We start from the raw sequence: 27,796 nt of genomic DNA on the forward strand, positions 1-27,796 counted from the left end.
TTACTGGAGTCCTGCAGTCTATTAAACCTGAAATGTAGTGATATTTAAATCCACTCTGGGGCAGCATAACACACCGAGCCATCAAAGCCTCACCTTAATGAATTGTGATAGTGAAAGTAAAACGAAACAATTAATCAGTGGATGTTTAAATGACTTTGCAAAGACTTTCAGTGTCATTCAGCACATTGTTTAGGCTTTATGGCCCCCAAATGTATAGTTTGTGTTTATTGTTGCTCAGAGCACACTATGTTCACTGAAGACTGCACTCGGTCTGTTCTGCATCAAACAGTGTTGAGTTCAAACTAAAAAGACGAACTGATCCGTGTCGAGGCTCCAGAATCTGTGACTGGTTGTTTCTTGTGACAGACATAGAGAACAGTTGTTCCAGACATGAAGAGGCATTTCAGTTTTTCTGATATGCCAACTTGGCAAATGTCAAGTATTGCTCTTCTTAGGCTCCACTTCCGTTCTTCAAAAACTTGTGGATATTAAGAAAATCTTGCTGTGTGTGCAGTTTGGCTCTGAGCGGCCTGTATCTGCTCATCAGAGCTTCTTCTTCTTCTTTTTAGCAGATTTAAGTGTTTTCAGTCTAACTGAGAGAGGGAATGTTCTTGGCTTGGTTCTTCCACCGAAGTTAAAGGGCCCAGGAATTCACTCAGGTTCAGTTGGTAGAACAAGTCATATTCCAAGCCCAAAGGCTGGTAGTTCGATTCCCCGTCTCGCTCCCATAAGATCCTATTTGAAGCCTAATTAGCCTTTGTACAAAGTATTGTGATACCGGGTTGGATTCTTACTTGGAGATCAGTGCTATAAGACATGATATGTGCACATTATCAGAATATGAGTGACTTGACTGGAAAGTGGATTTCTTGCTTATCGCCTCATATTTTTTGGGGTGGAAGGATAAAAACTGATGCAAATAATTAAGTTTTGATGCCTGAATTGTGTCTTTTGTTGTACAAAGCTTTTTGAGTGCATAACATCCAAAAACATGAAACAAGCGGAGGATTGGAGTGATTGATCGGGGACTCAGATCATTGTGCACAGGTAGTTGATTGTAAAGTAAAACATTGTACAGGAGCTTGAGAAGAATCCCTCACTGACCAATCAGACAGAAATAGCAACACGGTGAGACACAACAGTGTCATCAGCGTAAAAACACAATGTCTGTATGATCTGAAATTACTTGCCATAGTGCTTTTCTAAAGCACACCTCTGTTGTGTCTGTGTGTGTGTGTGTGTGTGTGGGGGGGGGGGGGGGGGGGGGGGGGCATCCTCTCTCTCCTCCTCCTCCTTTTATCTCTGGATTCTCTCTCTCTCTCTCTCTCTCTCTCTCTCTCTCTCTCTCACACACACACACACACACACACACACACACACACACACACACACACACACACACACACACACACGCACACACACCCACACCTCCAGTAGAGTCAGAGGACCAGAGGAGAGGAGAAGTGACGGGAGGAGCAGCATCAGCATCCCTCACAGGGGGAGAGAGGGAGAGAGAGAGGAGGAGAGAGGAAAAAAAGGGAGGTGGGGAGGTTGAAAAGGAGAGAGGGAGTGCAGGGGACAGGGGGGAAAAGTAGTTTTCAGTTGGAAGGACTTGGTGGGTGGCAGCGGGGGGGACTGGGAGCTTCATTTTCCCTTTTTCTTCTCTTGGCTGTGATTTTTTTTTTTTTTTAGATCTTTTTTGGGGCGCTCACCTTGGAGGTCAGAAACCGTAACCACGAGCCCCCCCGCCCCTCCTCCTTCTTCTCCCCCCCCCTCCCAGCTCCCGCCGTGGGGTCTCAGCTCTCAGTCTCCCTCCCCCCCTCCCTCGCTCCCTACCTCCCCCGGGCGCTGCTGGGAGCCTCCGGGCTGCTGCGCCGCAGGAGGATGTCCCGCAGGGAGTCTCCGCCGCCGCCCTCGCCCCCTCCGCGGCTGGTGGGCGTGCAGCGTGAGGACCGTCCGGAGCGCGCGGAGCCGCTGTCCGACGCCGAGACGGAGATCATCCAGGACACGTGGGGGCAAGTCTACAAGAACTGCGAGGACGTGGGGGTGTCCGTGCTGATCAGGTGAGTTTGCCAGTAGGAAGAAAATCCTACATTTAAGGTGAAATCTGGATGTTTGTGGACAGAGACGCTTCAGTTTGATGTCACTGTATTCCTGCTTGCTTGAGATTTAATGAGCAGAATCCGAATGGACACACATGTTGTCATTATCTGTCATGTCCAATTAGTCACTAGGAGGTGATTTTGAATTCTTTCTTATTTGTGTCAACTGAATTAAGCATTAGACCCCAAAACCTTGAATAACTGATTGCTGAAGTTGCTGAGAATTTATTGACACTTTTTATTTTTTGCCATCAAAGGTTATTTTGAAGGTGTGATCAACCTGTATATCAAGTTATAGTCTTGATGGTTTTGCTTTGGTTTGTTTCATTCTTACGTTTGTTTTTGGTTTGATTTGAGTGGATCTCACTTTGAAAGTGCATTTTCATTTCCATGGTCAAGTCAAGTGCTTTATTTATCGCACACAAGAATTATAATGTGCAGTGAAATGCTTTGAGTACATGTTCCGCTCCAAAACAACCATTTTTTTATAGGATAGAAGAGTGAGAACACAAATAGAGAGAATAACACACTAAGTTACGATACTACTACTAATAATAAAGGAAATTAAGGCACATGAAAGAAAAAAGATGAATAAATATATAGTGCAAGTACACAATATAGACAAGCCAAAATGTCGGGTCTATTTTCCTGTAGGTTCAGCAGGCGGACAGCGTGAGGGAAGAAGCTCCTCCTCATTCTCTGTTTGCCTCCAGGCAGCGGTATCGCCGCCCTGCTGGCACCAGAGAGTCTGTGGCTGGGGGTGGGGGTGGGGTTGGGGCTCATTCGGAACCTTCCTGGTCTTTCGCCTGCATCATTTGTTGTAGATGTCCTGCAGGTTGGGGAGGGTGGTTCAGGTTCTGATGGTTCCCCGACGAGCGGACCCCCCGCCCCCCCAGGGCCAAGAAGTGCTGCTGGGTGCTGCTGCCCCTCCAGGTGATGATACTCCAGCCAAAATACTCTCAATGGTGCAGGTGTAAAAGTTTCTGAGCACGTTGAGGGGAGTTTAAAGTCCCTCAGACGTCTGAGACGCCGGTCGTGGGCGAGACGCTGACAAGCTTTTGGTGATGTCACGTATTGCTGAGCATCAGTCGGGGTCAAAGTCAAAAACTGTGAGATGGGGCAGGTTGGTTCATGGGTAGGAGTATACTTCGGTTCTGTTTTGTTCTTCTTTGCAAAATCAGTCCTCTTGTAAGCATTTTGAGCTTTTCTGATTATTCTGTCACACACATAATGCACCTTTAGTTTTCCAATGATGAATTCATTCATTTCACATGCTGACACACAACCCTCCCCACATGCTGCTTTCTTAGTATCGTCTCCTGGCCCAGATAAAGTTGCCACCACCATATGATGAGGCTGGTGCCAAATTACAAGCACTAAAGCGTTCCTATAAACGGAAGAGGCAAGTAAAATAAATAAGGAGATGTGAATTACAAAAAAAACCCCAAAAAACAAGAGCCCACGTGTATTAATTGTATGTTACAGAGTAATCCTAACCATTTCCTGGAGTATTTTCAAGGGATTAAATATTTTTAGTTTGGTGCCTTGCTGCTTCACAGGTTGAATTTATCATTCAGTCTTCATACAAAAACTGCCAGAGCAGATTTCACCTTCAGCTTAGCTTCGCCGCCAAGCATTTGTTCAACCATGCGTCACATGATTCGAGCTAGACAGTCAATTAAAAAGATTATTGCATTCATAAAAGATGATAAATGCTTCCTGGGCATCCCATTTATATGCTCAATAAAACTCATGAGGTCTATAAGTCAATTATTTATCAGGCAACCAAGGCAGTACTCTGATGTGCTCTCTCTCTCTCTCTCTCTCTCTCTCTCTCTCTCTCTCTCTCTCTCTCTCTCTCTCTCTCTCTCTCTCTCTCTCTCTTCTCAAAAACCTGGCGACCTGAGGAAATCTGTGGAAATCAAAAACCAAACCTTTCCATGCACAGTGAGCAACACTAGTGCTTTTAAGATTCTTCATTGCAAACATCTACAGGGAAATGAATGTATGAGCACTCAGGGGGAGGATTGGTCACTTAGTGCAGTATCTGTTACTCAGTATGAGGATCCACATCATATGGATGTTTGGATTTGGACAATTCTGTGTTGCTAGTATCTTCAAAGAAAACGATGTGTTGATACTTTACGAAATCAAATTTATTTTAAGAATGTGAATTCAAATTCAAAAATTTCCGATCCAAAAATAATTTAACTCCTCTTTAATACACATTAGGTCTTCATTTACAGTGTGTGTTAAAGGGCTAACAGGATTATATCCTGTAATACACCGTGCACAGGGACGCGTTAATGATACTAATTTAAAAAGGAAACACTTAATCACGCCAGATGACTCTTGCTCATGTTGTTAAAACAAGTATTGATTTTGAAAAACGAATAATTTATAATATGAAGACTTGGTTTGACCCTAGAAGTCTCCACATCGTGACTGCGCTAAACAACACACACACACACACACACACACACACACACACACACACACACACACACACACACACACACACACACACACACACACACACACACACACACACACAAGTAACTGAGCTGTGACAAGTGCAGGGAAGGAGGGAACACAACATTCCTCTCATTACGATGCTGAAGAAGAGCTTCACGGTTCACTTCTTCTCCTCTCACTTGACAGGACACACACCGTCTCAGAAACAGTGAATATATTGAATATGTATGTTTACATTTATTGAATGGAAAACAGACGATCATTTATTTTAAATCTTTAATCACATAAGGGGTTTTTGTTTGTGGTATTTTTATTATTTGGTATTTTTTTCTTGGGATTTCCTTTGCTGCTCGTCTCTTAAGGAGCCATGATCTGTTCACAAACATTAAATTAAAACATGTGATCTTCTCCAGACAGTGATGCCTCGGGGCAAAGTCCTTCGGTCAAAACAACTGTAGATGTACCACATTGTATGTTTTATACATATAAATATGTATTTATATCAAAGACTGAGGATTTCTGAAAGCCTGTAAGGGTCTGATAATAAGGACAGACCATCGTAGCCAAGGAGACTGATATAGTGGGACAAATAGATTTCATGTTTTGGGTGAAGTGAGGAGAAACCTCAAGGCAGACAGTAACATGGGCAGAGAGCATTGTGTGTGTGTGTGTGTGTGTGTGTGTGTGTGTGTGTGTGTGTGTGTGTGTGTGTGTGTGTGTGTGTGTGTGTGTGTGTGTGTGTGTGTGTGTGTGTGTGTGTGTGTGTGTGTGTGTGTGTGTGTGTGTGAGTTGTGCTATGTTCTGTGGATGACAGCAACAAGCTTTGGCACTTAAATGTCTTCCTCCTTGTCACTTTTCTTTCACTACTTTCAATTTCTCAGATCTTTCTGTCTGCAATTCTTTCCCCTCCCCCAGCAAGGTGACATCTTTGTCCTGTTTTAAACCCAGTTAGTGACGATGTCCCTCTGAAATCATTCGCGTCATGTCATCGAGGCTCATTACATATCAGTTTGGTTTTTTTGACTCTGCTGCAGATACCTATTCATAACTAAGAGTCTTTTATAGCAGAGAAATGGCCTACATATTGTACTGACAACTAGCTGGACAGTGATAGACTATAATTAATCAGTGCTGCATATAATAGTTATTTTCCATTAAAGATTTAATCTCATAAATGTCAAGCCAAGAACATTTTCTAGAACTTCTATTTCCCCACTGACCTTTAGAGGTCCTTGAAACTGGATCGCAGTATCCACGAATACTGTAGGTTCTAGTGAGTATTTTTAATGAAAAAAACTACAAGTTACATAATTTAGAAAAGAAAATTCTTTTTTTTTTTCGCAAGAGGATCCATTTTTAAACTTTATTTCTCAGATTTAAAACCAACACTTAACAGTAGACAATATGTTAAAATGATAAAGTACAGATTACTATAGACAAATTTAAAAAGATAAAATGCAAATTTTCCAAAATAGATTGGAACTAAGTGCAATAGCTATATTATAAGAATATTAAGGTGCATTAGTTCACAGCAAAAACTTTAAAAACACGAACACTGATGTATAATAAAGAATAAAAATGATAACAAAAAACAGTTTGGACCTTTTGGCTCGATGTGGAGCCCCCTGGCTGGCTCAGTTGGTAGAGCATGAGACTTGAACTCTAGGTAGTGGGTATGTTTCCCACGCCGGGCGCCACCTTCCCGTGGGCTCACCACCCGCAGGAAAGGTTCTTAATCGGTGCAATGTGATCTGGGTGACGGTGCTCAGACTGGATCAATGGATGGATGGATGTGGAGGACGTTTCGAGCAGAGAAACTAAAAGCTTGTGTTCCCAGTCGAGTCTCAACACGAGGAACGTGCAGAAGAAAATTGCCGCTGGAGCGTAGGGAGTGATGGCTGCTGGTTCTCTGGAGAAGAGCACATAAGTAGGAGGGAACCAAGCCAAGAACCCAACTGTAGGCGTTAGAATTGGTTGTCCATGTTCCTTCCTTCACCTGTGGTCATAAACCTTTGGTCATGACCCAGAGGATGAGCTCACAGATGCATGCAGGCAAATCTGACTTTCTTTTCCCCAATCCTCAAAAAAGGAACAGCTTAATGTAAAGCCACAGTTTTTAATGTGTGCATTGTTTATACTGCGTTAAAATTACATCCACCACTGGATGGAGAGTTGACCTTCAGGTTTTAATCTGCCATAACATTAAGACCACTCACAGCGAGCAAATGGACATTTAGTTCAATAAGTTGAGTCAAAGAACAAAATGGAGCAATTTGAGCAAGAGGCCAAAATCTGATGGCCACTCGACTGGGTCAGTCCAAAGCTGCAGAACCTGGTTGATGTTCCTGCGCTGCAGTGGCCCGTATCTATTGAAAGTGGTCCAAGGAAGGAAGAGCAGTGAACCAGTGACAGCGAGGAGCTGAGGACCATGGGAATTGTGGCAAGTGGGAAACAGTTGAGGCCAAATTGCTGCTGGTTATGATTAAAAAAGTGTTATTATGGGAAGTTTGCTGCTGCATAGCTGCAGACCTACTTGAGGCGATCTCTGTTCACCATCCATCATCAGACAACAGTGGACTGGCCTTATGAATCTGGTTCTATTCTACATCTTGGTGGCTGCATGTGCGTGACTTCAAAGAGGAACACATGACATCAGGATGCTTCAGGTGCAGGAGACACGTGTGGCAACGTTTTGCTGAGAACCTTGGCTCCTGTCATCTCTTGGCGCTTTTCCCAGATGGCCTGACTCGACTCGCAATGCCTTTGATGGTTTTCCATCACGTGTTAGTACCTGGTACCAGGTACTTTTGTGGTACTTCCTCGACCGCGGTTCAGCTGGTGGCAGAAGTAGGTCTCCAGTTAACACAGGCACCAGCTAAACCGAAACACCGGACAGTGAACAATAAAGCACGACTGTGAGAATACACATTTTGTAATATTAATAATTTGAGCTGATGTCCAACACAGATTTGTAACTCCACTCTTCCAAATGCATGTTGACGCCACATCAGGAGAGACAGATTCTATCGGGGGTGATTATCACGACGGGGAGAAGCTATGCTGACTCCGCCCACGCTGCGGTTTTACTATATTGTAATGAAAAATGACCGAAACTGAGTTGAATACAGTTGGACCGAGAAGGTACTAGTGGAAAAGAACCATAAGTGAATGTTATTTTGCCACAAATTGCCTTTCATGGAAACAGCATGCCTTTAAGCCTTGATGGCGGTGGCTTGCAGCAGGATAATGCACGCTGCCACAGAGCAAGAACGCTTCACAAATTTCAGAAACGGTAAACGAGCACAACAACGTGTGTGAGTTGTTGACCTGGCCCCTTTCCCCCAGCTCTCAATCCAATCAAACAGGTGGGATGTGCTAGACTAGGGCTGTCAAACTCAATCCAGTCACATTGAGCCCGATATGATCTCCATGGGCTGCAACAGTAAAATGATGCACGAGCAAAATAACTGATAAATACCAGCAAGACTTCCCTCATTTTAGTGCAAATAAAATATCAGTCCACCTATTTAAACCACTGCCTTCAAAATCTGCAGTGAACAGCTTGAATTTTAATCAAAACAAAAGATTTCTGTAGCTTTTAGCCTGTTTTCATGATGGTGGTGCTATTTTGTCAGCAATCAGGTCAGTACGGAAGAGTTTTAGGGGCACTGAAGAAAAAAAAAAATTCGGAGGCTACAAAAAAACAAACCTTCGTGGCCCCAGAAAAAGTCGAAAATCAAAGTCGAGATTTTTTTTTTTCACGGAGAGACCGTCTATCCGTCCCTCATCATTTGCCCGTAGATGTGAATCCACATTAAATCACTTAATTCTGACTATATCGGTTTGCTTACTGCTTATGGACGTGTGATTTTACACAGGATTTCCTTGATTAATAAGAACACATTTAAATAAGCAGCCCGGGATCCGTGCCTTTGTCCTTCGTACTCGACGAACTTCCGCGATGGAACCAGGCAGCAGGCTGCTCCGTCTCTTCTAGTCCTGATACTGATGATAACTGCATCGTGTTTATGAGCGAGATTCTGTCCTGAAGCATCTTTTCATCACTTCATTAAACCGCCTGCGATGCATTTTGAGGAAGCAGTCACACGCGCTGGCATGTGGATGGACGGACTTTTTTTTCCACCGTGAAAAAAAAAAAATCTCGACTTTGATTTTCGACTTTTTCTGGGGCCACGAAGATTTTTTTTTTTGTAGCCTCCGAATCTTTTTTTTTCTTCAGTGGCCCTAAAAGTCTTCCGTACATGAGTATGATGTCTTACAGCAAGTATTAATGCTGCCATCTTTGTTGTGGTTCACACTGCGTTCGTTGCATTATGACCTCTGTTGTTGTCGAAGCAGTGCGGCACCCAGTGGACACATTTATAACTACGGTTACCTTTATTGAAAAATACACTTATTGGTTTCTCTCTTTACATTTTGCTTTGTCAACACATAGGCTGGATGGGATCGGATTGGCTGGTTTGTCTGATTGTCAACACTTGGGTGTGCAGTGTGTAACCTCAGGCTCACTCAGGGTCAGATTCCTGTGCGGTTGAGATCTTATCGTTAGGCGTGTTGCACTACTTGTCCCATGAGAATGCCCATTTACATTTTCGCGTCGATCCATACGCCTGGATGCATCGAGAGAATGGACGACGACAAAAGCCTCAGCTGATCTCGCCAATGCGTACAAATGCAATTGCACCAATGAGTGAGAGCACCCCAGGCGTCTGCAGAGCAGTGCATATGGCGGTTTTGTGGATACAATCAAACCCTCCATACTTACAGACGGCACTGTTACAGCCATGGTGCTGACAGAGGTGAGTGCCTGACATTTTTATTGTAGAGCGGAAGGAATCTGGGGAAAGTTTCACCGGATTAAATGGAAGTTTTTCAAGCTGCGTTCAAAACAAGATAACACAGCAAGTTACACTATTATTGTGTGTTTGAGTTCAACGATGCAAAAAAGGAAACGGTGTTTACAAACAAACTGAAAGAGGCATTTAAAAATCATGCGAACGCACTAAAATAACACAAAAATACACATATGACATGGATTATGCAGGTTTTTCTGTGTGGATGAGGTGGCACATAAACCATCTTTAAATCGTTCTTTAACCACTGCAGATTGATGTATTACACATGACAGTTATAGAAACAATTAGAAATAATACACATTTCCATGTGAAAACTAAAGTAAAGCTGATGGCGGTGGGAATATTTCTTGTCATGGTAGTTTTTATAGTATTCTATAGAAAGAGTATAGTCATGAGCACAATAAAAATCACCAGAAGGAAGTTTTCATAGAGATTAAACGCATCCGATCCAAATTCTACTTCGATTAATTCACTGGTTAACAAAATATTTAATCGAAGACTAAATGTTGCAGCTGTTATGTGATGGTATAGAAGAAAAATGTGAGAAATTACCAAAACAAGTGTTGTTGATCCAATGGGGACCACAGGGTCCGTCCCTTTGGTCTCTATATTCTGATTAAATAAATTTGGTCCAAAAACATTATATTCAGATTTCTAGCTTCTCCTTGATTTTCCTCCATTTGAATATTGGATCACAGGAGCTGCATTCAGAATCTGCTGTGTCTGTGTGAGCTGGACTGGCTCCGCCCACACATGCCCATCTTGGGAAGAGGAGGAAGTACTTCCTCTCCTGGTGCCATGTGCCAGAGCAGAGCTGCCTAATTGTGGGAGGAGTCAAAGGGAGGGCCTACCTTGATTGGGATTGACTAAACCCCCGATGACACTATATAGGGTTTGATTTCTGATTGGCTGGTTGGAGCAACACACTTTTTAAAACCTGAAACAAGCCAGGGAGAGAGAGGACAGACTGTCTTAACTTCTGGGGCGTCAGTCCAGGTATGGAGACGATTAGTACTGCTGGAAAACCTTTAGGAAGTGAATTTTACATAATATGACCACGGTAAGTAAAAACCACTGCATGTAGCCATGATGCTCAGTTATAGATTTCCCTCAATCACGTATGTATTTATTCTTCATTACCCCTAAGTACATTTTTTTCCACTGCCTGCACTCTACTTGAGTAATTATATTGTTTAAAGAATTAATAAAGGCGTCTGAGAAAGATCCAGGATCATAGTAAAAGGCACCATTGATACATGGGTCCATCTGGCTTCTGAAATATCAGTTTACTTTTATTTGTTTCCCCCTTGAAGCAGTTAATGACAGGGGGATTATCTTGAATCACTTCCATAGGGGTTATTCTTATTTTCTTTTTAATTATCTATCTGTAATTAAGTCGTCACTGTGGGCTCTCAGAGTCCGGCATGTTAAAAGTACGTCCTTGAAATTCCACCAGTGCAGCTTAATGCTGTTTGTGGTATTTTCAAGATATATAGAAACACTTGCGGTGTAATCAGAGTGCTATTAACAAGCGCTGCTAATGACGCCTCTTATCCCTGATGACTTAATTTAAATGCAGAGTCAGGTACAGCGTTAAATACTAATTACTTGCTCAGCCTTGGACAAAGCATTCCTCCACTTACAGTATATTGATGTACACAAAATATGTGTGGTTCACTTATTGTCTGGCGTCATTGACGCTGAAAACATGGACACAAAGAGATGAAATCAAATGTGACAATAATACAAACCCGGATGGAAAAAAAAATAGAGATCCGTTAATGAGAGTAAATATTTTAATTATTATGATAATTCTAATTATTTTTAAAGAGCCTGGAGCCAGAAAGCAAATAATAAGAATTGTCATTAAAGCTGAAGGTAAAACAAGAACTTAAAAAACAAATGACTTCATTAATTCACTGAAGTTGAAAGCTCCCAGGACAAATTTGACAACACAGAAATCTCTGTGGTAACTACAAAAATAAAAGCAATAAAAATAAATACCATCCATCAATTCATCCATCAGGACGCAAGAAAGACATCAACCACTTAACCTCAACTGCATTATTTGGACTATTACATACACAGGCAGAACATGCAAACGCCACACAGAAATACACCCGAGCCTCGACTCCAACAGGATGACAGTGATGGCGGAGCCCCAACTACTACGTCAGCAGGTCGCCCAACATTTACTGTGCCATTGGTATTTGTCAAATCTGGAATTTCCAGGCGCCCACAGCATGCTAACAAGCTATTTAGACTTTTGTAACATTGCAACTTTGCAAAAAAGAATAATCTGATCTCCATGTGTCGGGCCTCAGCACAAGAAGTAAAAGAACAAAACAAAACAAAACAACAAGTCCAAATTTGTCAATCTGCAGAAAGAGCCATTGTTAAAAGTTTGTTGTGGGGTGGAAAAATCCTTTAAACTCGAAATACAAAACTTTGTTTCTAGATAAATTCCAAAATCGTTTCAAATGACGGCGATTTATGTGGTATTGAATTCTGAGGTAATTCACCGCTTCAATTTATCACGTTATAGTGCTTGTTTGTCAGTGTGAGTAATGCTGCAGGAAGCCATTCCTCAGGTTTGTGGAAACAAGTTCTCATGCTACCTCATGCAACGCGACAATCCAACAGAGGACAGGGACTTATGGGTTATCTGCTGTTACTGTGTGTGTCTCCATCAAAGCTATTCTTCACAGTCTCAGGTATTTTCGGGCCGATGTCGACTTTTGAAATGCTGCACTTTTACTTCTCACTACTTTCTAACAGGCACACTCCTGGTTTGTGAGTGCAAAGACCAGAATCGATGATCTCGAGAGAGCAAATAACACACATTATAGACCATATAGAAGATCTATAAGATGTAGCGACAAAATAATGCGAGTGAAATGCATCCTATCCTGAGAATTATTCCAGCATTGTACATGAAACATGTGTGGTTTACATTAATTGTATACTTTTATTCCACACGAATGGCATTTCAGGGTATTTTGGAGTATTGTTAGTGGCTTAAAAGTGGAACATAAGTCAAGAAACAGTTGAAACACCCTATCCTGAAGTAACTCCTAGTATTTTAATGATGGCCCTATAAGTAAGGAGTTAACAAGAAATAAGACAAAAAAAAATGTAAGTATTTGTGTTTGTGCGTGCCTATGATAAATCTGAATGAGACACATGCACAGGACAGATAAGGCACTACCAATTCACGGCGTGCTGATGCCTAATTACAAAGTAAAGACCTTTTGCAGACAATTGCTATTTAAATTGTTTACACTTTTTAAATTGTGAAGCTTTTGTGCCTTTAAATGAGATCTAATTTGATTCAAGAATATGCCGATGTGTTTTTAAATTATAATAGTCGCCATGCCGGTGCTCATTAAGGATCAGAGGCGCCATCGTCTCTCCGCTGAAACAACCAGAACAAAAGAAAGCTCCTCTGTGCCTGGTGATGTGCGCCTCGCAACTCACCTCCAGCCATATTTTCATTTTACATACTGCAAGCCATGACTTGGCAACCGGGGGATTAAACCTTTATCGTCTTGGCACAAGAGGACAGGCGCAAAGAGGGCGACTCGTCCCTCGCCGAGGGAGGAACGATCAGAGGAGAAGGCTGCATTTCTTTAAGCGCTGCAGTTTAACTTTCATGTTTGTGTGAGCGGAACAAGAGGCTCCGAGACCAAGTCTGAATTCTTCCCGATGCTGAGGAAGAGAAGTGTGTACGTATCGTGACAGCTGGCAGAGCCAAGCTATCGGCCCTGCAGGCAGGCTGGGCCTTGTAAGTCTAGCATGACACAGGATCTGGGATGTGGATGTAGAGTAGCAGGGCGGCCCAGGGCCAGACTCTTGACAGGGAACGTACCAAGCAGCTCTGGTTGGCTCCGGCGTGGACAACATCTAAAGTGGGTCATGGCAGGAGTGTGTGTGTGTGTGTGTGTGTGTGTGTGTGTGTGTGTGCGTGTGTGTGTGTGTGTGTGTGTGTGTGTGTGTGTGTGTCTCTGCATGTAAATCCGTCTGTTTTAGTCCATGTCTGTGTGTTTCTGAAGCTCCATATAAACAACACCACTTTGCATTGTCAGTGAAAAACCAGCAACACTTAATCCATCAGATTCCTCAAACACCCCCCCCCCCCTCTCTCTCTCTCTCTCTCCCTCTCCCTCTCTCCCTATCTCTCTCTCTTTCTCCCACAAGACAATTTACACTTTCTTTGTTTATCTCTGCACTCACATCGACCAGAGTGGTTTAACAATGGAATCCACTGCATTCTGCTCCTTAAATAGCTCTGGTTGTACGTACCACCCGCAGCGCAAACAGCACAGAAACATCAGGGATGGGTGTGATGCTTTTTCCACATCGCAAGTCTTAAATTTACAGAACAGTTTAAAGAAAATACATCTACAGGTGAATCTGGACAAGAACTCACTTTCCTCTCAATAGGAAGTGAAGCCAGTTCCACGGGGGTGAAAGGACACAGAGCTTTGCTGCTATTCTGTCACAAGCAAGGGAAACTGCATTTGACTTTTTCTACTACGGCTGTCAAAGTCAGAATTCATGGTCTGTACAAAACTTCCTCTCTCAACTTTTTATCTTGAACCTGATAGATGCCCGTGAATTTTTTTTCATGACCAAGGTTATTCCCATTTTATTTGATATTCCAAGCATGTTGGAATATTAAGTAAAAAAAAAATAAATTGAAAAAAACTTAAGTTAAAAATCATGCTATTTGATGAAAATAATTTTATGGCAGTTAACTGCCTGCAACAATATAATTACTTTACATCAAAAGATAAATGAAGTGATCATTTTATAATTTTGTTGCCACGGATTAGTTGGAGTGAATGAAAGCAATTTTGTTGTAATCCTCATTATACGTTAAGAGTTACTGCACAAATTAGTGTAAATCTGGTGAATGCTTTTCCTGTATTAGTGTACAGATCAGTTAACATTAATGTCAGACATAAACATGAATATTCAACCACTAACATGATTCACGATGTATTTCTGGCCTACTTAAGTCACGTTAATGATGAAATCAGCGCTCCAGCAAGACTGTTTGCAGCCGATTGTTCTCATCAAAAGTTGACAAACTCTCACTGAAATGTTCCTGTTTACACGTGTAATGTGTTATTCTTAGTCAATCACTCACAAATGCACAACACAATCTATTTATACGAACATTGGCGTGCCTCGTTGAGACTTGTCTTAAATTACATCTCAAATTGTAAAACTCTATCAGAAGATTTTCCTCAAAGTGGGAAAACTACAACTCTAGTTTTGTTAACGAAGATTGATCAAATCTGGAGAAATCTGTGTGCATCAAACTCAAAGTTTATTAGTGGATGTTCAACATCTTCACACCTTCAGGCGACACTGCAAGAAAAATAGACTTTAACACAATATTAAATTTTTCTGGTTTTACTTGTAATTTGTAATTTTTTTTGGGGGGGAGGGGCAATTCATATCCTTCACAGCTCCAAATAATGTCTGAATTAACACCTAAAGTCATGGCTGTTGGTCTTTAACCAACATTTAGTTCACATAAATGTGGGAATAGCACATTTAAAAAAGCGGCATTAAACAGTAAACTGACGCTCTGGCCAGTGATTATCGATCGAAGCTCGATTTGAATCACTCAAGAGGGAAACAGTTACTCATTATGCGTCTGGTAAATGTCAGTACCAGCATCTGCAGAAACGGAGGGGATTGTCACAGCTTTGAACGCCCCACACTTCTTCCCAGCTTTCCTAATATTTTCGTTTCCTCTCGGCGTCTTTGGGCTCGGTGCGCTCACACATGCAGAATTAGATCCGCTCGGAAATTAAACACCACTTTTCTGCACACCTGCCTCCAATTACACTAAAAGAGTCTGATCAGTGCTGACTGCGGGGTCTCATCAGCGCTTCTGCACTCTGAAGGTTTCTGTCGGGAACTTCCTGTTCACACTGATGGCGCAGAGGTGAATAACACACTTTACAGACCGGGGGGAGGGGAGGGGGGGGGGGGGTGAGCTGCATCTCAGTTAAAACCCACTCAGTGAGGAGGGAAAAAAGTGAGATTGATGATTTAAATTATCGCACGTTGAGCATTTGAAGATCCCAGGATACCGTCTTTGGGTGACACTTCGGCGGTAAACGGTACGAGGCGGGAAGCGTTGCCGCCTCGGGGTCTTCGCTGGTTCAGTTTGGATGTTGTGCTGCTCATCATGACGGATCTTCGCCCGCTTTATTGCCCAGCTTCTGATGGGATTCATCCCATTTTGCCCTAACAGATGTCGAAGCTGCCATCTTGTTGCTTTTATTGCCTGCAACAATTCAAAATAGTTGCAGCGATAAAATCTGCAGGCAGATTTTACTTATCGTTTTATTCCTACGCCCTTTTACTCCTGCTGCTTTTTCTCTTGTCAGGATTTTAAATTGTCTTTCTCGTCTTACTTTTTTATTTTTTTTTGTTGAAGTCCTAAAATGGAAAAATCTGACCTGAAAATGACAGCAGGAGCATTTCCCTCTGCTCCGTTATATGTCTTTTGTCTCGCTTCTTTCAGGGCGAGCGAAGAACTCGTCCAGGAGAAGACATTTTATTTTATCTTATTTATTTTATTTGCAGCCAAGCAAACTGGTGACAAGACATGGAAGTGAAAGACGTGATCAGGGACATTTTTGTTTTTCCAATCAGTTCAAACAAATTAATCTATTGCTTGTATGTTGTGGTGTTAATACAGTGAAAATATACTTGAAGCATCAGTTAAGTTATATATGGCATGCAATATAAAGGTTTGATAAGAATAAGGACAAGTTACATGCTTGTTTTTGAAATATGTTGTGTCAGTTGTGTCCTAGAAGAAGAACTTTATTTTTTTTTTATTTATAAAGGTGATTTTCTTGGGACACATGTTCCCCTTTTAACACACATAAAACAAAGTCACGTAAGGTTATGTAAAGTTAAAGAACATATATCAAAATGCTTTAGTATGACGTTTCACACAGAAATTAAAGTCACGTCACACAATAAGAATTTCCCATGGAAATCAGATCAAACTGTTTCATTTCCTGTTCGAGTTGATTAAATGCCGACGGTGCGAAATAACGGAACTCTTTTTGTCCTCATTCTGCTCAAACTGAGGGGCCATAGAAAGGTGACATCCTGCCAGCGACGCGTGATCAATTTGTACGAATGTAAATGTCTGTGTAAGGGACACCGATGGAGAATTGATCAGCAAATACAAAGTGCAGTGATGGGTGGGATGTTTACATCCAGTGATAAATCTCAGAACTCTTAATAATAAGCTGAATCAAGAGAATGTAACGTGGCATTCTGGCATCAAATATCAACACGACTGAGAAGAAGGAAGCAGCAACGAACTGTTACCAAGCGATTAAACAAGACGTTAACATTTAAGTTGAAGGCTGCTGCAGGTAACGCCCATGACTCATCATGTATGTTATGCATAAGTAATCTATAAATATATTCTTTTCACACGTCATATGTTTAGTTTCATAGGTTTCCGCATGTCCAGTGTTTCTATCGTGACATGTGAGCCTCCATTATGAACCTTGAATGTGTTGTTACACATAAAAAAAAAGAAAAGTCCTTAAAAACTACTACGTCATTTGCATTTATTTGTGTGAACACAATAGAAAAATGTGGTCTGGGATTCAACGAGGAGGAAACATATTTAGGATATATCTGTTCCCGGTTCAGTTGTGCCTTAATGTGCCGTTAGACTGTTTAAATGCAGCAGACATGAATAGTGACTCATACCAGCTGGACACTCTCTCATTCAACACCTCCATTATACTAATTATTATAGCAGATAACAACAGAAGAAAAAAAAAGCCACAGAGAACATTTATTTAATTTGTGTTTCATCAAGCTCTGTAATTCTAGTTTGAAGGAAGTAGAGGAATCTCACATTCTTTGAGGAATAAAAATATTACCATGCAATAAGTAATGGCCTTTGTACGTGTCTGCAAATGAACTTGAATGTCGGTAAAGCTTCAGATTTATTATGCATGTGTGAAAGTAATAAATTCCACATGCTCACATTACTTTGATTAAGTAGTTTTTTGTGCATTAGCACTTTTTCTTTTGTTTTTTCTTACATTTCTACTAGTATTTGAGTGTATTTCACAGCATGTAATCTACTTAGCTGTTTTTCCCCGAATCATACGTTGCTTCCGAGTTCCCTCACAATTTAAATTAACATTAAAAAACCTTTTGATCTGCAATTTTGTAGACAATGAATATATATTTTTAAAAGACTAACAAAACTAAAGAGAGGAGCAATTCTTACAGTACAAATGGTTATATTATTGTTAGATACTCTGAAACTCTGAACACAGATATTTTACTCATGTGACTTGAGACGAGTGCATACTACAGACAATTACAATACAATTTCAAATACTACAACTAATATTACAATTAGGCAGCTCTGCTCTGGCACATGGCACCACGAGAGGAAGTACTTCCTCCTCTTCCCAAGATGGGTATGTGTGGGCGGAGCCAGTCCAGCTCACACAGACACAGCAGATTCTGAATGCAGCTCCTATGATCCAATATTCAAATGGAGGAAAATCAAGGAGGAGCTAGAAACTTTGAATAGAAGGTTTCTGGACCGACCAGACCATGTGGAAGTGTTGAAAAACTGGATAATATCACATCTTTAATGACATGACTTAATTGTTTGTGAGCTATTGCATTTGTAATATTTGAACGGTCATGAGGAAAAATTCACCTTTAGACACAAGAACTTGTCCACTTGGACGTTTATGATGGAGATTTTCCCTTACAGACTTGGTAATTAAGCTTGACTTCTGATCTCTGACCACCAAAATGTAATTTTAACAATCTGTGAGAGTTGACACGTCTGCTGGATTTGAAAAAGTTCCTTGAAGGCAACAGTGACTGGAGATATCGTCTTAACAATCCAGGGAAAGATACAAACCAACAGCCTCGGGTCTCGACGTCTCCAGCCTCGAGCTGTTGTTGAGCAGAAGCATGAAAAATAATCAGAAATGTACTTGTGTTGTACAGGATTAAATGTGAGGTGGACAGAAAGTAATGGAAAAATATGTTGAGATATCAGTGTTGGGGGTATGTTTACCATGTGGACTGCCTCCGCTTGTTAACTTATGCAAATCAGCACGAAACACAAACAGCTGATGCTAAAGGGAAAGACTTTTGTGGTAAGAAACTGTGAATATTAAACATTGTTTGCGCCGAGTGGAGAGTCAGGGGGTCACTGACGTTATCAGAGATGCATCCTGAGGGGAAGCACAGCGGTTTTCATATCAATACCATGAATTGGCATTTCAGTTTGACCTGAAACGTTGACACTGGTCGGCGGCGCTGAATTAAAATTCATGGGATCATTAAAGCCAATGTTTGTCCAGAACAAAGTGCTTCGGAGAAAGGACACACAACATCATCAGCCAATATTAAAAATTAAGTATTACTGCCTGCCTGTTGTGAGGAATTCCACCAACATGGCAGGCGGATCAAATGACTCGGTCAGTTTTAATAAAACTCGCTCTGGCTGTGGCTTTTCTCAGTAAGTGGATTGTCCACGTCTGCTCAAGAAGTTGTGTTCTTAGGAAAATGATGCATTAAGATAAATACGGCATGTTTTAGACAAACAAGAAGTGGATGTGTCTTGAGAGGCTTCACAGTTTCACAGGTAGAGAAACAAAACTAAAAAAAAATCTCATTAATTCAACCACAAGAGAGACGCTGAAATGGCCTCTGGTGGGGAAAACCTGAAGTAAAAAATATATAGCAGTGTATAATTGTAATGGAATGTATGGTGAGTGTATCTTGGATACACACAGTATATTCAATAGTTATGTTACTTATTTTTTAAAAAAAAGAAAGAAATTGCAATTATTAAGTAATATTTTAAGGAATTGTTTATAATCAGTAGTTTTCAACTGTCTATATTTCTATTCTACTTTGTTAATTTTAAAATCAACTGTTTCTACTGAATTTCTATATCAAATGAGTTTAATTTACGACGTGTCTTGACCAGATCGTTGTTGTAAATGAGAACCATTTCTCAATTAACTCACCCGGTAAAATAAAGGTACAATAAATGAAAAAAAATAAAAAATCTGTTTTAACTCAAATTTGCATTACATTTATTTGAAACACACATAATTTTGTTGTTTGTCTGAGAAATGTGCCTTTAAATTTAACTATTTCATGGAATCAAATGTCAACGCAAATAATTTGTGTTAAAAGGAAGCGTCCATCCCCGCGACCCTGAACAGGATAAGCGGAATAGAAGATGGATGGATTGATGGAAGTTAACACTTTTCAATAGTTTTTGTACTTTTGAGTATTTCTCAACCACAGGATTGTAATTGATGTATTTTGCAAAACATAGGAATGAGAAACAGAATTCACTTTTAAAGCATTTTTTCCACTGATGTAACCGTCCCCAACATGATTTACACTGTTAGTCACATTCACCCATTCACACACCCATTCACACATCCCACTGGACGTGGTTTATTATATAAAAGAGCCAGAATAAATCAATATCAACCTCAATATCATTCATTGTTACTTGACACTGAAATATCCACTCCTACGCATAATTTTAAACATGAAGACAAAAATCCTGGATTTTCTGTTGTTTTTCTATTTGTTTCTTTAGATTCTTCGTCAACTTCCCATCGGCCAAACAGTACTTCAGCCAGTTCCAGGACATGGATGATCCCGAGGAGATGGAGCGGAGCAGCCAGCTGCGGCACCACGCCCGCAGGGTGATGAACGCCATCAACACGGTGGTGGAGAACCTCCACGACCCGGAGAAGGTGTCCGCTGTGCTGGCCCTGGTGGGGAAGGCCCACGCTATCAAGCACAAAGTGGAGCCCATGTACTTCAAGGTCAGTGTTTGGGAATGATCTACTCTTTTCTTTTTTTTCTTTTTTAGTGTCACTGCATGGAGTCATGGAGTTGAAAACGGCGCCTGTTAGGAAGCTGATTTTACAACAGTGCCCTGAATTAGAATTGTCAAGCGCTGTGTAATCTGAATAGCAGCTGTTTAATCAAGTTGTTTTTTTTTCCTTTTTCTTTTGGTTAAGTGGGTCTTGAATCCTCAAAAGACAGGCAAGAGATTTTCTCATTACCAGCCTAATATCAGAAAGGAAATTGAACTCTCCCTGATTCAAACTTAGTCAGACCAGAGGAATCAGTCCTGCATTGCTCTTGTCTGTTTGTTTTGTTTTAAATGCAGCGATTTCCTGTAATAGACTAAAGAGTGTAAAACTGTTGTTTTCAGGTATAAAAGTGATTCTTAAGCCACAGAAGCTACACGACCTGTTCTATATCACTCCTGCTGTTCTTAGCGACACTGTTCAGGGACACAGCCACTCAGTTTGTTCCAAGTAAAACTCACTTGATTGGCAAAGCTTTGGTGCAGATTTGATCCCAAATCAAAAATGACCTAAACTCATGATGGTAAATTTAAAAACCAGACGAGTGAAGAAGCAGAGAGTGAAAAAGACATGAGCAGCGAGAAGAGCGCCGCTGGAGATCAGCAGAGAAAGCACAAGAACAAACACAGTGCCATGTGGGAAATGTCTACACGATGGCGGGAAACCATCCGAAAATGCAAGGATGAGACCGAAAACATAAAATGAGCGAACCTAATAAATCCTCCTTTAATGCTCCTGTTACGTCTGCCAACGTTGCTGATTACATGTGGAGGCAGAAGAAGGACCCGGTGTTTAATATAGACCATGTGGTTACGCAACTCTCAGTGTGAAATCCAACGTACTTCCCTCCTCATCTGATGGAAGTGAGAAGTATACAGCTTCCCTCTTCAAGTCCTTGACTGTTTGTCTGCAGTCGCTTCCCAATGCAGCTGTGAAGAGAAACTAATTGGCAGCTTCCGACTGCCTTTAAGATACTTTCTGAATTGATCACTTGTGAAAATAGCAGATTTGTCACGCTGAGTATTTCCTGAACTCTTATCCACCCATCTCTTAGTTTATTATATAATATTTCATATCCAATCTGTTCCCTGTCAAAGCGTCAAACAACACGCGTACGTCAGTGTTACAAAAATGTTGGTACATGAAAATAAATAGTCTCATCATTGGTCATACGAGGCAAATAAAACCTTGTGATTGAGCCATCTGTTCTGGTCTGCTGGTAAAAATATCAGTGTTAATGCAAGAAAAACACAACCTGCTTTGTTCTGGACCAGTACATCACACCACACGCTTTAAATGAAGTTACCGATAAACACTGATGCAAATTACTTCTTTTCAATTTAGGAAAGTGAATTTATTAGTTCCGGTAGTTACATGAAAAGTAGCGCTGTCAGCGCCGTGTGTTCGTCTGATGAATTCACTTCATCGCCATCATGTTATTCTTTTTTTATAGCAAATGAAAGGAAACAGATTTAAACGAGACTCGTACAGACAGAGGTCATTAAGCATAATGCACATTAATGGAGGAACATTGGTGAAACTCCTCACCCCCCGTCCAACCCAGACTTTCTCTCTCGTTTCATATCCTATACTCTGTCTTTCCTCACCTCTGTTGTCCTTTTCCTTCTGTCTGCTTTGCCGTTTTCATTCTTTTTATGTGGCCTGTCCACCCACCGCTTTCATGTGGCACACTTGTCATTTTCAATTCTCACCTGTCTCGCCTACTTTTCTGAAACACTGAAATAAATTCCTTTTTTTCCCCTCCAGTCGTTCTGTTCTCACTTCATGCTCTGAATATTTTTCCTCTACATTACTGACCTGCTATTACCTCAATGGGAACAAAGACTCTCCGTCTTTGTCTGTTATTATTTGCTGCAGCTGCAGGCCACATGTTTGCTGTTTCAGGATTTTCTTTCCATCTCAGGAACATCGAGGACATTTCTTTAAATCTAACTCTCACGCAATGCAATTTCATTTGAGGCTCTTACATTGGCTCCTGCTTGTTTTCCATCTCTCATATCAGAATTGTATACACACTTAAGTAGGGTACATAAATGGTCAAAACACAATTCCACCCTGACCATTCATAAAATCAATTCTCCATCAATTCACACACTGAATAAAGAAACTATAGAATTGAGCAAAAAAGTTGAGTTTAGAAATAAAGTTACATTAGATATTATTTTTATTTGACTATTTTTGAATCAATGATTTTTGTCTGTTCAGACTGAAAGGAAACAATGTGCAGTTATAGTTCAGATCAGCACGACATGGCTTGTGGAAAATATGTAATAAACGTGTTTACAAACATTCCGTTGATGACAAACAATGAGAAAGGAAAAGACCCAAACCAGCAGGTCCGACGAAGTTCAGCTCCATTTGACTCAAACAGAAACTCTCTTTACTATTTAAACTAAAAAATGTGGAATTTCCTCTTCCACTTTTTATTGTTTCCCTCATATAAGTCCACAACATAGAAGCATAAAATACATTAAAACTAAATTATATTAATTTCATAAGGTACAGAGAATAGGTAAGAAATGGGAGAAATACAAACAAATTTGCTAATAAAGTATTGACGTTAGGTAAAAGTGGTCATAGTGATAACAGTATTAAAAGTAATTAAACTAAAAAAAAAACCAGTTAAACCAAGATAGCATTATACTAACTAATATAAGATAAATAATCTGTAGGGAAAGTCTTTTTTCTTCCTTTTAATTAATCCCCACTGACCCACTGTAATCCCACCCCACTCCTGGCAGTCAGGGACGTTGCACTGTAAATGTAATTTTGGTTCATGCACGTCATATACAGTATAAAAACATGGAATTTCTGTAATTTTCATTAAAAGAAATATTGCAATCATACAGAAAAAAGCACTTTCCTCATTATTAGTTGTGTATATTGATCTTCCCCAGATCACGCGTCCGTGTTGCAGTGATTATTTTAACAATCTTTCTTTTTTTTTTTTTAAATTGTGCCTCAGTTTCACCATGTTTTAGTTATTTCAATATTTTATCTTGTTGCGTTCTGAAAGGTATTTTTAACCATCTGTTAACCATTAACCAGTCAAGGTTTAGCTTTCCAACCTCCCACCGTGAATTATTAAAACGGTAAACTATCAAAGCACTACCATCCAAAATCTAAACATCATCAATTGACAGACTTTCTAACATGAAGAGTAAAAACTGCTGCTCTGCCATCAGATCACATCAGATCAGGCTTTTTGATGAACATTTGTGGTGCTCTGAAAAACTGTGTGAGACACCCTATACTGGTGATGTAATTCTCTCTGACCAAACTAAATGAAAGTTTCAATAAAGACTAGTAAATTAGTCTAGGATAGAAAAAAATAGAAAACAGTCAAACTCTTCCAGGGTGCATTCAGGCTAAACGTATTCCCACATTAATGTGCTGAAGCTTTTACATTCAACAAAGACGCTTGGAAGGTCACTGTTGTGATGAGCAAATTTATCTTCTCATATTGAGCAGGATTACAGCCACTGTGGGTAAACAAACAAAATAGGCTGCAGCAGCAGCAGCAGCAGCAAACATCCTTCCATCTAACTCAGGGGCGGCCGAACAGCCAGGGGCCAAGAGCCACAAAAATGACTTGGGCACTACAAACAGCCGCATCATACAAATAAACGTCCTCTCGCCCACAGACAAGAAATGACAAAGTGAAAAAAAACACATGATGCATGATGGCTCTCCATATGGAATTACAAAACAGTTGGCACGGCGAGGATTTGCAGCATTAACAGGAATAATTTCATCCCCTCGGCCCACAAAAACGTGCAGGGACCGTCTGCAAACTGCGAAACAGCGAAGACAGATACTCATAACCAAATATCGCTGTTGCAGTTTGATCAAGTGAAGGCCGCAGTGATTTTCGTGACACTGCAGTGAACACCAGTCATGTTATCTGGTATTTCTTTGGTATTTATCTTCGCTTTTGCAGCAGTTTGTTATTTTCAGACGATCCCTGCTCACTGGCCACTCAGCCGGCTGCTCAGAGAGCAATGTTGTTTCTCCAAAGAAAACTACTTGTGACGAAAATGAGCTTGTAGCACGTCGTCTATCTCACACCGATTTGTGTGTTCGTGACATTTTGTTAAAGAGTTATTGATGCTGGAACTTTACAGGAGCAAGAGAGACGTTGCTTCATGTTGTTGTGATCTGAGTGATGCGTTTAGCTCCGGGTAGAGAAAATCTGAACTCCGAGTTTCGCACGAGAACTATTTCTAGTTGGAAGAGCCGCACTACGATGGTTTTAGTTCGAGCTGCACGCTAACCGGCAAAGAGCCGCAGGTCGGCCACCTCTTCTAACTTCTATACTGTTTGATCCAAACTATCCCGGTGGACTATTGGCTCACGCAAAGGAGAGCTCTGCAGGTCACCAGTACTTCACAAGACACACTCAGAGACACAGACTGTCACATTCACACCTACAGGAATCTTTATATCACCGATTAACATAAAACACAGGATTTTGGGCGGCTGCATGACAGTTACTGGTTTATAAATTGTTTTGACAAAATGATATTTCTATCGAGGAGGCGGAAAAATGTCAAGCTTAGTTGACTAATCGCTCGTATCCAGACTTCATACCAATAGCAAGAACATTACATCATAGACACACACACACACACACACACACACACACACACACACACACACACACACACACACACACGGTTTAATTTCTAGATTATTGTTTTTCCATTTATCTCAAAATTTCAAGGATAAACTGATTAGGGGCTCATATTATGCAAAATTCCCTTCCTAAAGGTTTTCCAGCAGTACTAATCGTCCCCATACCTGGACTGACGTCCCAGAAGTGAAGACAGTCTGTCCCCTCTCTCCCCCTGGCTTGTTTCAGGTTTTAAAAAGTGTGTTGCTCCAACCAGCCAATCAGAAATCAAACCCTATATAGTGTCATCGGGGGTTTAGCCAATCCCAATCAAGGTAGGCCCTCCCTTTGATTCTTCCCACAATTAGGCAGCTCTGCTCTGGCACATGGCACCACGAGAGGAAGTACTTCCTCCTCTTCCCAAGATGGGCATGTGTGGGCGGAGCCAGTCCAGCTCACACAGACACAGCAGATTCTGAATGCAGCTCCTATGATCCAATATTCAAATGGAGGAAAATCAAGGAAAAGCTGGATTTGGGGCAATAAACTTTGAATACAATAATACAAAGACTGGCGACCTGTCCAGGGTGTGAATTTCACTCTTCTTAAGTTTATGTAAACTGTGACACTGGTTGGTGGAAACACACAACCACAAGTTTTCTGTAGTCAAGAAGTTTCCTTCTCACCTTCTCCTCAGATCCTGTGTGGCGTGATACTGGAGGTGTTGTCTGAAGACTACCCAGAATCCTTCACGGCCGAGGTGCAGATGGTGTGGACCAAACTGATGGCGGCGCTGTACTGGCACGTGACGGGGGCCTACACGGAGGTGGGCTGGCTCCAGGTCTCCAGCTCGGCGGTGTGAAGGACGAGGAGGAGGAAGAAAGAGGAGTGAAAGGAGTTTCCCGTGGACTTTCTGAGATGAGGAGGAAGTGCCAAACGTGTGTGTGTTTGTGTGGAACGTGGGCGCAGGGTTGAGAGGAGTTTGGTTTCACGGAGACGCTTCAGATTAACGTGGTAATCTGTGCAACGTCGATCTTTATTTTGGCGTCGGCTCGGTGCCGGGCTTCTTGGCCGAACTTCCCAGAGGTCAGTTGGACACCAGACGATGTAGCCAGACATCATTAGACTCTTCCGCTGTTAGTGCTAGCTTATGTGCGTGGTGCTTTGGTGTGTGTCTTTAGCAAAAAGAGGCTATCACTGCTAATATCCAGTAAACATTTTGTGTAGCATGAAATCTCTTTTAAACAGCCATCAAGTGTCTAGACGAGAAAACCCCAAACGTTTTAATGAATTGGTGGTTTAATTAGGTTGACGACGGAACCTCAGCCCCGCCTGCAGGCCTGTCAAGCTTTTCAGTCCTTCAAAACGCAGAATCACACGAGCAACCACAGATTTCTGACCTCCGCCAGGAGTCCACATGGACTCAGCGGAATGACTGCCTTCATTCACTTATTTAGTTTGGTGAGCTCTTTGAAAGGACACAAGATAAGATAATATACTGTATTGTGAAATGAACATTTTCAATTGGAACAATTATTCTGTTCTGGATCGCCAACAAAAGTTAGTGAGTTCCTCCTGTGATCAAAATGCTCCTGTGCACCAATTTTCATGAAGAGCCGCACAAGAGTTTTTGAGATATCTTGTTAACAGACGAATAAACGTAGGTGGTTTTACAACCTCCTCGGCGGAGGTAATAAAATACTGGGATTTGTAAATCTTAAAATTGTTTAGATATAATTTCTATTCCTTAGATGTTTTAAAAGTATACTGGCATGGTAGCATTATCTCACATTTATACTGATTATTGGTACAAAGGGGCAGATTATATAAGATTATTCTTTCTTCTGCTCCTTTACATTCACAAGTTTGTAAACTGTTGTGTTAATATTAAATAGATTTAATTCTTTTTTTAAAGAATGGAATAAATAAAATACAAACAAAATACAAATACTCAAAGTTCAAAAGCATTTTGAAACATTATTTTGTTGTTTCATAAAATCCGTCCAATTGATTTTTGAATTTATCAAAAGCAAAGAAAAGTTAAAGTTTACATTGAAACCTTCACAGTATTTACAGATGATCTCCTACAGAATGCACCAAACATTTCCAACCTTTAAAGTCTCAGATTTTGTCGTCAGGAAAAATAAAAAAAATATGTTTTCGAGGGAAAACAAATTACATTTTGTGGAAAAAAAGAACAACAAAAGGGATTCAATAGCTCATCATCACACACAAGATTTCCAGAGCTCTGCTTTAAAGTGTCGCTGTACATGTGTGTAATAATGAAATATGGTGAGATGAGTTTTCTAAGGCAGCAGAGAGCGATCACACTATCAGTTGTTGCAGTTACAGTTTATTTGTTGTTGTCCTCGGCTGGACAAAATACTGGAATCATGGCTTGAAAACATATTAACAAGAATTAACACGACTTAAACACATTTTGAGATTGTGTTGACGGTATAAGATGCCATTACAGCACCAGAGACCCTAACTTTAGTCAAAATGGGCAAATAAGTGCAAAGAGTTGTCGAGACTTTATTAATCCAATGTTCAAGTTCAGCAAGTGTGTTTATCTATGGGATTCACTGTAAAAAAAAAAAAAATTAATTATGTGAGAGCAATTCTGCAGAATCTGAATCTGTCAGTTGTTTATATAAACCAAGTATCATTTTATAATGGCCAGTGGGTACCGTTGACATTTTACTGTGAAAATTGGTTGAAAAAAGTCAGAAACAGAACAAATCAAGTCTCAAAAATATGAATTAG

At 40.8% G+C, this 27,796-nt stretch overlaps 1 protein-coding gene across 1 annotated transcript; it reads left to right on the top strand.

The window, feature by feature from the left end:
- The first annotated feature begins 1,553 nt into the window (after positions 1 to 1,553).
- cygb2 (cytoglobin 2) lies at positions 1,554 to 27,796 on the top strand. Its single transcript, XM_080463017.1, has 3 exons — positions 1,554 to 2,063; positions 20,115 to 20,346; positions 25,728 to 27,796. Exons 1-3 carry the CDS (start codon positions 1,885 to 1,887, stop codon positions 25,890 to 25,892), a joined length of 576 nt encoding a protein of 191 aa, XP_080319143.1. The 5' UTR covers positions 1,554 to 1,884; the 3' UTR covers positions 25,893 to 27,796.

The sequence above is a fragment of the Lipophrys pholis genome (genome assembly GCF_963383615.2).
Source record: "Lipophrys pholis genome assembly, chromosome: 5".
In the NCBI taxonomy this organism is placed as follows: domain Eukaryota; kingdom Metazoa; phylum Chordata; class Actinopteri; order Blenniiformes; family Blenniidae; genus Lipophrys; species Lipophrys pholis.